Raw genomic sequence first — 13,342 nt, 5'->3', positions numbered from 1 at the left:
TTCTAAAGATAAGATTTGAGTTTAGGGTTCAGAGAAATCATTCCACCTAAAAGTTTAAGTTGTTAAGATGAGGTCCTTGAATAGGTTCATATTCTTTAACATGCCCTCTTATACTAAAGTTTATTGGACTTGAAATATGAATAAGCACAGATTCACCTATACCATGTGCTGAATTAATTAATTATAATGGGAGCAATAAAAATATCATTTGGTCGAAATGACATCTCAAAGAAACCATTTAACCTAAAAGCTAAAGCTGTTAGGTGAGGTTGTTAAACAAATTGATATTCTCAAATGATAGTAGGTCCGAATTTGATAGGAATGTCATCATGACTGGGTCAAGTTAAATGCTAAACCTGAATCGAATTAAGTCTAGTCAGCCCTAAAAGGTATTTAAAATTGAACGGACTCGGTCCATTCCTTGGGTTTGATCTGTTCTTGCATTTCTGGTTCTTTAAATGGATCGTTTCCTCTTACGATGATGTATCATTTGATACAGAACTCCATCCAGTACTCCACACACCACAGGCATCCATGTCGATTCAAGGCCTTCAGCTTGAGGTTACAGGTACGCATGCATGCATGAGCCCATCTCCAATCACTCGCATACAGATTGGACGGCAACACGCATAAGGATTTATATGACATAATCATCAATTTCTTCATCTTCCATCTTTAATTTGTTTCTGGGTTTCTCTGGTTACAGTTGTAGGATGTACTCGGTTGAAGGACAAAGAATGGTTTTCAAGGCAAGACCCATATGTTTCCATTGAGTACGGGAGCGCCAAGTTCCGGACCAGGACCTGTACTGGTACACGTCTTGTCTCCAATCTCCATCCATTAGTTTTTTCCCCAGTTGCGTATAATTTGTTATTACTCTGCTGATTTCTCTTTTCATGATTTGGTTCAGATGGAGGCAAGAACCCCAGTTTCCAGGAGAAGTTCAGCTTCATGCTCATGGAAGGGCTAAGCGAGTTGAATGTTTCAGTCTGGAATAGCCATAGACTTACAGCCGATGATTTTATCGGCAGTGGAAGGTATTCTTCTCTCTCTCTCTGAAAATTGTTCATATAGGTGTCATGCACTACTCTTGGTCTCTTTTATCTGTGCCCAAATTAAGGATACAGCAAAAGGAACGTGCAGTGCGTATCCATACATGATTCACCTTTTCTATTTTGTTTCAAAGCCATTTTCTGAGAAAACGGTGTTGTATGGATATGGGTCTGTTATACGGTTTTGTCGGAAAACAGCTCCTTTTCTATTTTGTTTGGCATCAATACTGTCACATAAATTATTTTTTGGAGAAACAACACTGGTTTTGTTTAGTACTAAAATTGTATTACTGTTTTTAGCATTGGTCTACATTAACCAACACTTTAGATGATGCCAGCCATATTATTATACCATTCAGCAACGGTTCTGAAAATGAAAAAAATGCCAAATTTAATGTTGTTTCAAACCATGCCATCCTGATTTTCAAGGGATGATCTGGGCAATGTTTTTTTTTTTTTTGAAAAAAATGGAGTCAAACATCTTTGCCGTTTTCTGGACAATGGCATTGATGCCAAACACCGCCTATATCAACATTCTACCAATTCAATAAAAGGTGGTTTTGCATGTATATCTGCACGGATGGCATAAAATTACCAAATGAAAGTGAGTGATAGAATTATATGGTTTTCTATGAATGGTCGGTCCAAATTAATGGTCCATATCGTGATGTTGGAATCCAGCAGGAATAGGGCTGCAGATGGATATCGGACCGAATTTGAATAGGAATGTCCAAATCTAGTCCAATAAGGATCTTACATATCCAAATCCAATTTGACATCCGATGGATATGTAGACCACAGAATAGGCTATTTTAATCCTACCACAGATTTGAACTCTATTTATTTAAGGATATCCGATTTGATTAAAATATTAATAAATTTAGATAAAATTAATATAAATTTATAAAAATTAAATATAAAACATAAAAACATATTCTATAAATAAAATATATCTAATCCGAGGTCCCATTTGATTCTGAACGAATTAAATACTAAAATAAGATAGGATCCTTTATTTATACATCCATTATACACTCTAGAGTTTCACATATTTACTAAAACCTCCTTTATAGTTGTGTATTAATAAAACATCCCTTAGCGTTTTCTGCAATTGCTTAATTAATCTACTATCAGGAATTGTTTGTATTTTTATTTGGGAATTAAATGTGTTACATGACCTCTTTTTTAAGTAGAAAATGTGAAAGGGTATGAGGCTAGTTTTTTATTCCAAAACTACCCCTAACAACTCTCATATCAACATTTTAGAAATAAAACTTAGGGGCAAAATCAACATTTTGTTTTTTCTTTAATTTTTTTTATCAATTAGGGGAAAACTATATATCTATCTATACGATATTATATAGCAACATAGGCCATGTGAGCAGCCCTCTCCTCCCATTCCCCCTTTTCTCATTTCTCCTTAAGGCTCTCTTCTTTCTTCCATACCCTTTCCCAACCTTTCCATGTAGCCACGCGGCAGCCCTCTCTTCATTATTAGAGTCCCACTCCAACTCTCTCTCTCTCTCTCTCCCTCTCTCTCTCTCTCTCTCTCTCATGTTCCCAATCACTTAGCCAATTCCCTCCTAAAATTTCCCCAAAACAATCTCTCCCACCTAAAATTCCTCCTAAAAGATCTCTTAATCTATGTTATATACCCAATAAACCATCTAAAAACCAAAAACGTGGTTAAATTAATTTATGAAATATTTTTGATATTTTTCAGTAATTATTAATATTATTGAATATTATTTATTAAATATCAACACCTAAACTATAATTTTTTATAATTTTGGTAAATTGGAAAATTTAATTACTAAAAATTACTTGCTGAAAATTACTGATTTTGGTAAATTTTGAAAATTAAGTATTGAAATCAATAATTACTGAAAAATTTATAATTAATTAAAATATTAATAAATACAAATTTAATAATTAAATATTATTGGTAATTGTTAATTGGAAAATTTATTTCAATAAATATATATTTATTTTTTACTTTTTTTGTAATTTTGATATTGTCAGTATTTTTTTAGAAATAAGTAGTTATTGATATTTTCACTAATTTTAGTCAATTTTAATATTTAATGATATTATCAGATAATAATGAAAAAATTTTGGCGGAAAATTAATTTCAATAAATATAAGTTTATTTTTTATATTTTGAGTAATTTTGATATTTACTATAATTTTCAAGCAATAATTAGTGATTTTGGTAATATAGGGCCATTTATAAAATTTTATGTAAAAAATGAAAATAAAAAACCAGGCCAACTATTCATACATACATTGTTGTGGGGATTTACCCACGTATACGCCCAAATCACCCAGACATATATCGATTCTTGTGTTTTCTTCTCTGTAATTGTGTTTTGGTTCATGTTCTCTTGAATTCTAACACAGGCAAGAAACAACCTGCCCAAACATAGACAACAAAATGATAAGTTTTCTCATCAAGTTGCACTGAATTCTTCAACTTATTATTTTTGTCTCTAGGATTCAACTCCAAAAGGTTCTTTCTCAAGGTTACGACGATAACACTTGGTCGATACAATGTAAACAAGGAAGGTAAGATGAAATCTGCTCAAAATTGATTCTGAATTTGTGCACTTGAAGGCTGTGTTAAGGGCTGTTTAACCAATAATAACGCCCCACATTAGCTATGCACATGAAGTGTGAGTTGAAGTGATTGTGGGGCATTTGCAGTTGATAGGGACTGGATCTAGTAGCCACAATACAATAAGCACATTCAATGAGCACTTGATAAATATTGACAACTATCAAAAGTGATTTTTAATCTTTTTTAAGGGTAAAGATGGGGTTATTTTAAGGGACATGTGTCAAAAAGTTTTCCAAGTGTTAATTGAATGTGCTTACCTGATCCGAACTGTGATTGATGTGTAGGAGATCAGATTTGCTGAACACACTGGTTGTGGGGTGCTTTGGAACCAATGGTGATGCCCCACACCAATCATAAATTGATTATATGGTTGACAACAACTCAATCTCACTCAGCATTTCAGCATTTATGACTGGTGTGAGGAATTATTATTGATTCCACAGTCTACTTACTTCAAAGTCATTGCCTTCATCTAATCAAAATTATGATCAGGTGGGGCGTTATCACTTAGGATTGATCATCAAAAACTGAAAAACCCAAAAACCAAGTTGAACCGACAAGACCAAGTAAAAAATTCCCGTTAATCAAACTGGTCATGTCGGTTTTTAATTAAATAATATAAAAAACTGGTGGTTAACCCAATTGACAAATTTACATATATTTATATATTATATGTATATTTATGTATATTATATATATTTTTCATATATATTTATAATATATAATATATTATTTATTATTTGTTATTTGTTATATAATATTTTATATGTATTTCCAATTGTTTATTATATATTTATATATTAATTTATAATATACATTATAAATATAAACAACAGAAAAATCGATGAACCAAACTGATGATTAATCAAATTGATCAACCAGTTAACGGATTGACTTTGGTTTAGTTTCAGTTACCAGTTTTTCAACCAATACCAACAGTTCAGTTAAAAAAATAAGCCCATGATTCAATTAATCAAACAGTAAACACCCATTTAGAATTTAGACTGCATTGATGCATGGCAACCCTGAACACACAGCCATCAATGCAGCCTAACCTAACTTGCTCAAAGTAATTGAGAATGCTGCACTTGCATTCAAACACGTAATGGGACAGTGGTAATCATAGACTAAGTGGAAGTGTAGGAAAGTGCAGCGGAGGCAGATGATCATCTACTCAAAGTTTATTGATATTTTTAAGATCTGAAACGTATTACTTGTAAAATAACATAACTTACAATCCATGGTAGATATGCTGGAGATGTTCGAGTCATATTACATTGTCCAAATTTCAACGTAAGCTTCAACACTCTAGCTAGTTCAGCAATTTCTATTACTACTCACATAACAAACAAGGTTTTAGATGTATCTTACCTTATTTAATTGTCCACTGCAGAAACAAGTACTGAGCCATACCGTCTCCATCTCATCAATGACACATCCAGTCCATCACCATCCGGTTCAGCCTCATTTCCCTTCATTCCCTCCTACTCCATCTACTTTCCCTCCATCTGTGTTTCCTCCCCAACCATTCCCACCAACAACCTATCCTCCACAGTCATACCCACCTCACTCAGGTAGCTTTCTTTATCTCTGGATCTTTGGTTCCTGTAGATACATCACCATTAACTTTTCATCCATGGAGTTTCTGACCATTTGTGGAATTGTTATTTGCAGGACCATGTCCAGGAGTCTATCCCCCACCATCCTTCTGAAGTGCAGCTTCGTATATATATAACAACGTTCATGGGGAATGAAATTACCCAATCGAGTGCACAAGTTATAGCTAGTAATTGTTATTGTTAGTGAGATGTAATAATAGAGAATATTATTGGTAATCATCTTGTCCAAGTGTCCAAGACTGAGGCTTTGCCTCTCTGGATGTTGGAAGAAATAATTAGATACTTCTATATTTTTGTGTTAGCCCGTTAATTATGTACCGATATTTTGTTTTCTTTGGATTTATGATGCATTTTTATTAATTCTTTTGCTGATGTTTATTATTTTCCTTTTAAGTCTGCATTTTAATTGATATATGCACAATAAAAGGTTTGGTATAATATTTATGGACATATAAGCTAGCTTCCAAAACCAATCGATGTGTTAAATGGAGAAATAAAAGACTCATCAGTTATCACTCATGCTCACTTTGAAGGGGTGAGTGCTGATTGGAAATGTTACAGGATAACAAACGCTTTGTAATTAAATAAAGCTTGTTTGCTTAAAGCAATTAGACTAATTCCATAAATCAAAGCACTTAGACTAACCTATGTACTATTATAAAGCTGATGTTTGCCTTAATTTTGGTGCATGTCATAAAAGTTAACTTAGATATTTAATATCAATTTATATCTTTACTATTTATTTGAGTTCACATCTATGCCCCCCACATCTCTACCTTGCATTGGGAACATCTCTTCATAATATGTACGGGAGATGAGAAGTAATGGTATAAATCGGGCTGGGTCCATTGACTTTGGACTGGCTTGGCATGGCCGGCACGGTGGCATGTGGGCCATGCTAGGCCCGACACGATGGTCCATGTCATGCTGGGCCTAGGGTTTTAGGTCCATGGGCTGGGCTGGCATGACACGACCAAGCAGGCTATGGGTAGTGGGCCATGCCGCCCACGGCCCGACCCAACACGACCCATATATACTATTTATATATTTATATATACTTATATATATATATAATATTATATTATATAAATTATAATTATATAATAATATATATTATATAATATATTAATAAAATAAACAATTGTTTTCAATTTTATTATACTAATTTATTTAATTGTTTTATATATATAAGCAATTGTATACATCAAAATTTTATGTTTTCTTTTTCAATTTCTTTAAATAAATAGGCAAAAATAGCTTTTGCCCGGCCCATGGCCCGACTTGGGCCAAGACTTAGCCCGTGGGCCAACCCGGCCCGCGGCACGGACGACACAGGCTTGGGCCATGGGCCGTGTTGGGCCGACCCCCAATCTTTTCAAGCATGACCCACTTTACACCTCTAATGATGAGACATCACTGGAAGATGTTCCCAATACTAGGTGGGGATGTGCTGTGGGGCACATATGTGAACTCCATTTACTTGCATGTGCCCTTATGCTAGTTCTATTAATCAGTAATCTTAGCTATGTTTCCTTAGGCTCCATTTGGGAAGAGTGTAAATGCCAGTTCAGTGCATATACACACTAATTCCGTTTTGCGGGTGTTTGGTTAGAATGCACTTGTATCTTGGAAATGACAGCTAGCATAGATTTCAAGACATGTTTGCAATCAAAATAAGAGCAAAGTTTGCATCCATGAAAGTTGGTCAATGGTAAGAAGGTAGATTCCAATATGGGGATTCAAGTTTATAACTATCACAACCAAGGTTCAGAGTATCGGAAATGTAAGGTATATCAGAAAGATAATTTTAAAAGACGTTTCGGAATATGCTTTGGATACATTAGGAAACTTATATAAATCTTAAAAAAATACATTAATAACAACAAATATAAATTTTATATAACCTTAAATAAGTTATTTAAACACTTATAAAGAAAACAAGTTATTTAAACATACAAACCCATACCTCAATAGTTTATATAAAATGTGAGATATAGGGACAAATTGGTAATAGTGGAAGATAATGGAAGGAGTAAAATGTGTATTAATTTTCAGAAAATTAATATAATTTATATAAATGTTTATTAGTATATAAATTTTAATAATCAATTTTAACATGAATTAATGACTATGCATTAAGAGAAAAATATTTGCTTAAAGAATAATAATACACACAATTATAATCAACAATTGAATATGGTGTAATCGTTTGTTTATGTTTATTACAATCAAATTACTAGGGTATAATTCTCCTTACCTTTCTTATTTGTATTTTTAAATATGTTGGTTTAATGGCAAGTCAACTTCAAAATTATTGCTTTAATGGCAGGTCAAATTAAAATTTTAATTTGAATATTGTCATAAATGTAGTAATTAATTATTAATTAAGAGAGAAAAGGAGTTATTAAGACAGAGGTAATAATTATAGGGGATTAGGAGTTATTTAGGGCAAGTTTCCTTAAAAGTAGGAGTTATTACAGAGACAAAGAATTATTAAATAGGCTTATTTATGAGAGAGAGATAATCGAATATTACAATATGTATCGGCCGATATATTCAAAATATCAGTCCTATATCGGTCAATACAGATTCAAAATGACCCAATACAGGTTCGTATCAATCCGATACATACGAAAAGGAACGAAGCTACTGGATTTGTAGCATTCCATGTATCGGGATGTTGCTAGAATGATACGTATCAGCCCGTATTAACCGATACATTGCAATTTTTTAAACCTTGATCACAACTAAAAATCATTTGATAAGAGTACAAAATTATCATTACAAACCAAACCAATTTTGCATTTTTATGAACCATACATATTTGAATTTGTATTGAACATTTTTGTATTTTCACTCTTCCCAAATGGAGCCTTAGTTTGGTTGCATTGCAAATTTCATTTATATTGGTGTGAATGCATAGGAGCACAAATCTATACTACTTTAAAAAGCATGAATGGCCTCAAGAATATTTATGGAATTTTCTAAGGACAAAATTTATCCCTTTATATTTAAATTTATTGAAAAAAATGAGGGCAAATAGGGTAATCAGTTATTGATATTAAATGAGTTAAAGAGGTAATTTAAAGATATTCAATGCATTCAATTCCCTCTCATTAAATCGAAATTTAAGTTATCAACTTGCATTCATGTTCATTGATTCATATATTTAAGTCATTTCCATTCATTACCAAGATAGCAACTAAATATGATTTCTCTTCTCTTACGCTATCTGATCTTTTTGGACAACTATTAAATCATGAAGCTTAGCTCTCGCAACGTAATTCTTTTCTTCTTGGTGACTCCTCTGCCAATATTGCAAGCAAACAATCTGTCTCTCAACCTCCATTTAGTTCCACTTCCTCCGTCGATCCCAATCAACAATGATCCTCCTTCCCTTAAAGTAATAGGGGTCACGAAAGCGGCAAATATAGTGGAAGTGGTGGACGAGGCAACTTTTAGAATTCTTAGATGTAGGTAAGGTGGTGGCTAGGATAGGGATAGGATAGGGAGGTGGTCACTTTGAAGGACAGAGGAAAACCGAGAGAAGGGAATCAACCGAGAGGCTAGGGTAAAGGGGGAGTGATCAATGATAAGGGTAATCAGTGATTGAATGAATGAATTTCGTTATGAGAAGGATCTCTATTTATGGAAGAGATCCCAAGATCATGAAAGGAAGGAGCTAAGGGTGTTTGCTTTCTACTAGGAAAGGAAATATTGGATTCGCTGTCAGTCATTAAGGAGCATTGCTAGGGTTTCGCCACATGTTCCTATGGGGATCTCTTCGAGGAGTGACTTTCCTTTCACTCGAAGATCCTCATAATCCACGTGTGCTATTACCTTTTGCACCTCACTTAACCGATGTGGTGCCAGTGACATCACTGTTTGATGGACAACGTCTTATTAGACCTATGTGGCACTTTGTCATGTTCATCACTTCAAAATTACGCGTGTAGCTAATACTCGAGCCTAGTTCTTAACAAACTAGGGTCCTATGGCGATTTGGGGTTGATCGTGGGGCCAAACGCATATAAAACCTCATTGCGGGTTCAACTTGAGTCTACTTTGGGCTTGTGCTAAGCGTAGGTTCATCGCAAGCGTGTGGTGAACCGCAGGTTCATCACAAACCTACGATGTACTATAAGTTCATCGTAGAGGAAATATGAGTTGCAGGCTGATCGCAAGCGTCCATGTGGCATCAATCTGGTGTTTTCTATGCTCTGAGGTATTGAGCGAGCACTATGTACCTACATTAGCCCCCCGCTTATTGATAAGTGAAATCTTATCAATAAGCATTTTATCTTCACATTTGTTTCGAAGTGCTACAATGGGTCAGTAATCACCTGTATGTTGGATCTGGGGATTTGCTCTATTTCGTGATTTTGTGTGATTAATAGGATTTTAACTATTAGCCCCCCTGTTTGTTGACACGTTGAGAATCGGCTACTTATTTGCCCATGCATCTTTGCGCATTAGTAGTCTTGGGTGAGAATTTGTTGTTTGTTCTTCGATGAAGTTCGTTCCATATCTTCTATGGTTTAGCCCCCTTGTCTTTTGATGATTCCCTTTCTGTCAATGGGCAATTCTATGTTGAGTTTGTGAGTTTCAGCCCCCCCTGGCCATTGGCAAGAAGGGAGTGAAAGACACTTACATATTTTGTTCTAGTGTGGGCGACAAGCCCCCCTGCATGTCAGGTTACTCTTGATGTGGATTCATGGTATGGGATAATGGTACAATGCCCAATAGCATATCATGTTCATTGGCTGTTGGGAATCAAGGAAGTATTGAATGATGGTTATGTGGCGGTTATCATAGGGGCTCTTTAACTGTCATTTTGTAATAAATGCACTGGTTCGTGCGTGGGGCATGGCGCTGATATCTTGTTTTTAAAGTGGCGGCTGAGGACGTGGCAGTTTATTCAAATTAATGTGCCATTTACTCCTGCTTGTTGGAAGGTATATCTGTAAGTTTGTTTAGGTTTCTTTTTCGTTAAGCATCATTTGGGGTCCCATACTGGCATCTGTTCATCTTCTCTGACGCCATTTGATATTCTAGACATGTGATAACTCTTTATAAAAGCCTAAGAGGGGGGGGGGGACTGCATCGATTCCCCACTTTTATCTTCTTGATATCGTCTTTGTACTGCTCCTGTGTCTTTTGGATTATCTTGTGACACACTCTCCTTTTCTTTTTGTGTTTTCTATCATATCCATTGTCTGTTCCCCATGGCTTCCGTCAGGGGAAGTTGGACTTTCCCTTCATCAATTTCATTAGGGAAGTCAATACAACTAAGTTGTTATTAGAGAGGGAAACGACTATGGTAGACAATGGGGGAAGGGGTTTTTGGCCTCCGATGCCTATGTTCAAGGGTGTGGAGGGTATATTCGACCCCGTCCATGGTACAAAGTTAATGTGTCTCTATGGGTGACCAAACTGATCTCCGATCATCCTATGTCCCTATTGTCGAACTGCTTAGTTTCTAAATTATGTCATATCTCTAGTCATCCGCCATGATTTCATCCTTCTTCTCTACCCAGTCTTCTAATGTGATAGTCGATGGCTTGACAAGTGTCTGGATAGTAATTTCAATTGGGTCTTTGTTGGCCTGTGTTTTCAAAGTCCACATCCAGGTCACGGATTAACCTCTGGATCAAGGTCCTATATGGCAGGATGGTCAACTCTTTTATTGTCCTACTTCCATCAAGCTGGCCTATTATCAATTTGGAATCACCAATCACTTTAATTTTCTTTACTCAAAATTTGTTGTCTTGATCAAACCCAGAACTAAGTCTTCGTATTCGGCTATATTGTGGGAACAGGGAAACTGGAGTTTGAAGGAGTAAGTAGAGGTTTGTCTATCTGGTGAAGTTAAGGTGACTCTGGCATCAGCTGAAGTACTAGTACTACTTCTGTCAAAAGTTAGGACCCACTCTTTTCCTTCAACTACTACGATCATGGGTATGTCTCTAGGGATTTCTTTTGATATGGGAAAGTCCCCATTGGAGGGAAAAATGGCCAAGAGGTTTGCCGCTGCCTGACACTTAATGGCCTTGGGGTGGGTATACTCTATCGTGTACCCACTCAGTTGCATCATCTATTTGACAAGTCTGCCATAAAGAACATGATTGGGCCGCTTTGTGCAATGAGTCTCATCTTTTGACCCAGGATGTAATGCCTGAATTTTTGTGTGGCAAACACCAGCGTGAGGCATTGCTGCTCCATGTGTGAGTAATTCTTCTTGGCTGGTTTAAGGGTCCTACTAGCATAGTATATCAGACATTCTACTCTTTCATCGTCTTCCTGTGTTAGCAGACATCCTATTGCCTTTGAACCCGATGCAATGTATATCCTGAATTCATGACCTTCCTTGGGTGGTAACATGGTTGGGGCATTAGCAAGGGTAACCTTCAACTGTTTAAAAGTCCGTTGGTGCTCCTCTGTCAACTTGAATTCTATAGACTTCTTAACTAGCTTCATTAATGGCATCGCCGCATATGCAAGACCGAGGATGAACCTCCTAAACTATGAGACTTTTCCTAGGAAGGTTTTTAATTGGGACTCATTGACGGGAGGTGGGAGATCTAGGACTGTTTTCACCTTGCTCTCATTTGGGTGTATCCCTATTTGGTCCACTCTATATCCCAAAAATTTTCTAGATTGCACTCCGAATGCAACTTCAACAGATTAAGCCTCAAATGGAAAGTTTTGCACCGATTGAATGCTTTCCTTAGCACATCGGGATAGTCTTCCTGCCTCTTTGCTTTGACCACTATACCATCCACATAACATTCAATTTCCTTGTGAAACATATCATGGAAGACACTTGTCATGGCCCTTTGATATGTGGCCTCGACATTCTTCAAGATAAAGGGCATCATCTTGTAGTGGAAGTTCCCTATTGGTGTCCTAAAGGTCGTGTGAGGTGCATCTACAGGGTCCATGAAGATTTGGTTGTACCCATTGTAAGCATTTAGGAAGGAGAAAAGTTCGTTCCCTACTGTCGAGTCTATCAAAACCTCTACGTTTGGTAGGGGAAACTCATCCTTGGTGCATGCTAGCGGTGATCATGGGCCGGGCCAGGCTGGGCTTTGCACTTATGATAAGGACTATAGCTTAGGCCTGGGCCCGGCCCAGCCTAGGGTTCCGGGCCTAAAACATAAGCCCTAGCCCAGGTCTATACGGGCTTGGGCCGAGCAGGGCTTGATTCTGGGCCAATGTCACTCTTATATAAAACATTACATATCTATATATTAAATGACATAACATGCATATAATCTTATTTTATACATTATATAATATAAAATATTACTTATAATATGAATTATACAAGTCATGTGATAATATTTATATATAAAGTATATAATATAATGTAAAATAACATGTATACATATGTATACATTATACACAAAATGTATAAGTCTAAATATATATGGGTCGGGTCGAGTCTAAACACAAAACCCAAGCCTAATCCTGGAATTTCCTGGTCGGGCTTGTGTGTGTCGGGCTGAAATGATCACCCCTAGTGCAAGCCTTATTTAGGTCTCTAAAGTCGATAGAACACCTACAATATGGTTGGGAGAGGTTAGTTTTCGATGATGTTCCAACACTAGGTAACTAAGCTAGAAGCACTAACCTGAGTTGCCCGTTCTTCTTCTTCATTGGTACTATATTGGCCAGCCATTGAGGGTGTGCTATGGGTTTGATGAACCCAGCTTTCAAGAGTCACTCGACTTCCTCTTTAATCTTCAAAGCTACATCTAGTTTAAAGATCCATTGTGGCTGCTTTATTGGCCTGAACTTGGGATCTATGCACAGTGAATGCCTGACAAGGTCTAGGTCTAGGCCTAGCATTGAGTCGTGTGACTAAGCAAAAACATCTTGAAATTCTATGAAAGTACACACAAATTAAAATCTTTTAATAGGTTTTCGTGGTTTGCGATAAAGAAAGGTCTTTACCTTTTAACAATGTGGTCAACTTTTCTCTATCTTTGAGTCCCAACCTGGTTGATATGTATAGCGGTTTCTTCTCTACTCCTTTTACCGCCAGGTTTATC

At 36.1% G+C, this 13,342-nt stretch overlaps 1 protein-coding gene across 2 annotated transcripts; it reads left to right on the top strand.

The window, feature by feature from the left end:
• Nucleotides 1-396: 396 nt before the first annotated feature.
• Nucleotides 397-5,660, top strand: LOC104587310 (elicitor-responsive protein 3-like). Of its 2 annotated transcripts, XM_010244861.3 has the most exons (7): nt 397-568; nt 707-811; nt 911-1,037; nt 3,546-3,617; nt 4,917-4,962; nt 5,063-5,243; nt 5,344-5,660. In XM_010244861.3, exons 1-7 carry the CDS (start codon nt 535-537, stop codon nt 5,379-5,381), a joined length of 603 nt encoding a protein of 200 aa, XP_010243163.1. In that variant the 5' UTR covers nt 397-534; the 3' UTR covers nt 5,382-5,660. The 2 variants fall into 2 exon arrangements, with proteins under 2 accessions (XP_010243163.1, XP_088757396.1); XM_088901270.1 differs by lacking the exon at nt 3,546-3,617 and having other exon boundaries at nt 410-568.
• Nucleotides 5,661-13,342: the final 7,682 nt, after the last annotated feature.

Source organism: Nelumbo nucifera, chromosome 3, assembly GCF_055504915.1.
Source record: "Nelumbo nucifera cultivar China Antique chromosome 3, China Antique-T2T, whole genome shotgun sequence".
Classification (NCBI taxonomy): domain Eukaryota; kingdom Viridiplantae; phylum Streptophyta; class Magnoliopsida; order Proteales; family Nelumbonaceae; genus Nelumbo; species Nelumbo nucifera.
This window is presented reverse-complemented; position numbering and strand designations above follow the sequence as displayed.

What these genes read in the sequence shown, in the direction of transcription:
- LOC104587310 (XM_010244861.3), top strand. Translation starts at nt 535, where the DNA reads ATGTCGATTCAAGGCCTTCAGCTTGAGGTTACAG. An exon ending in CCTTCAGCTTGAGGTTACAG is followed by an intron (nt 569 to 706) that starts GTACGCATGCAT and finishes CTCTGGTTACAG; the next exon opens with TTGTAGGATGTACTCGGTTG. An exon ending in TACATTGTCCAAATTTCAAC is followed by an intron (nt 4,963 to 5,062) that starts GTAAGCTTCAAC and finishes TGTCCACTGCAG; the next exon opens with AAACAAGTACTGAGCCATAC.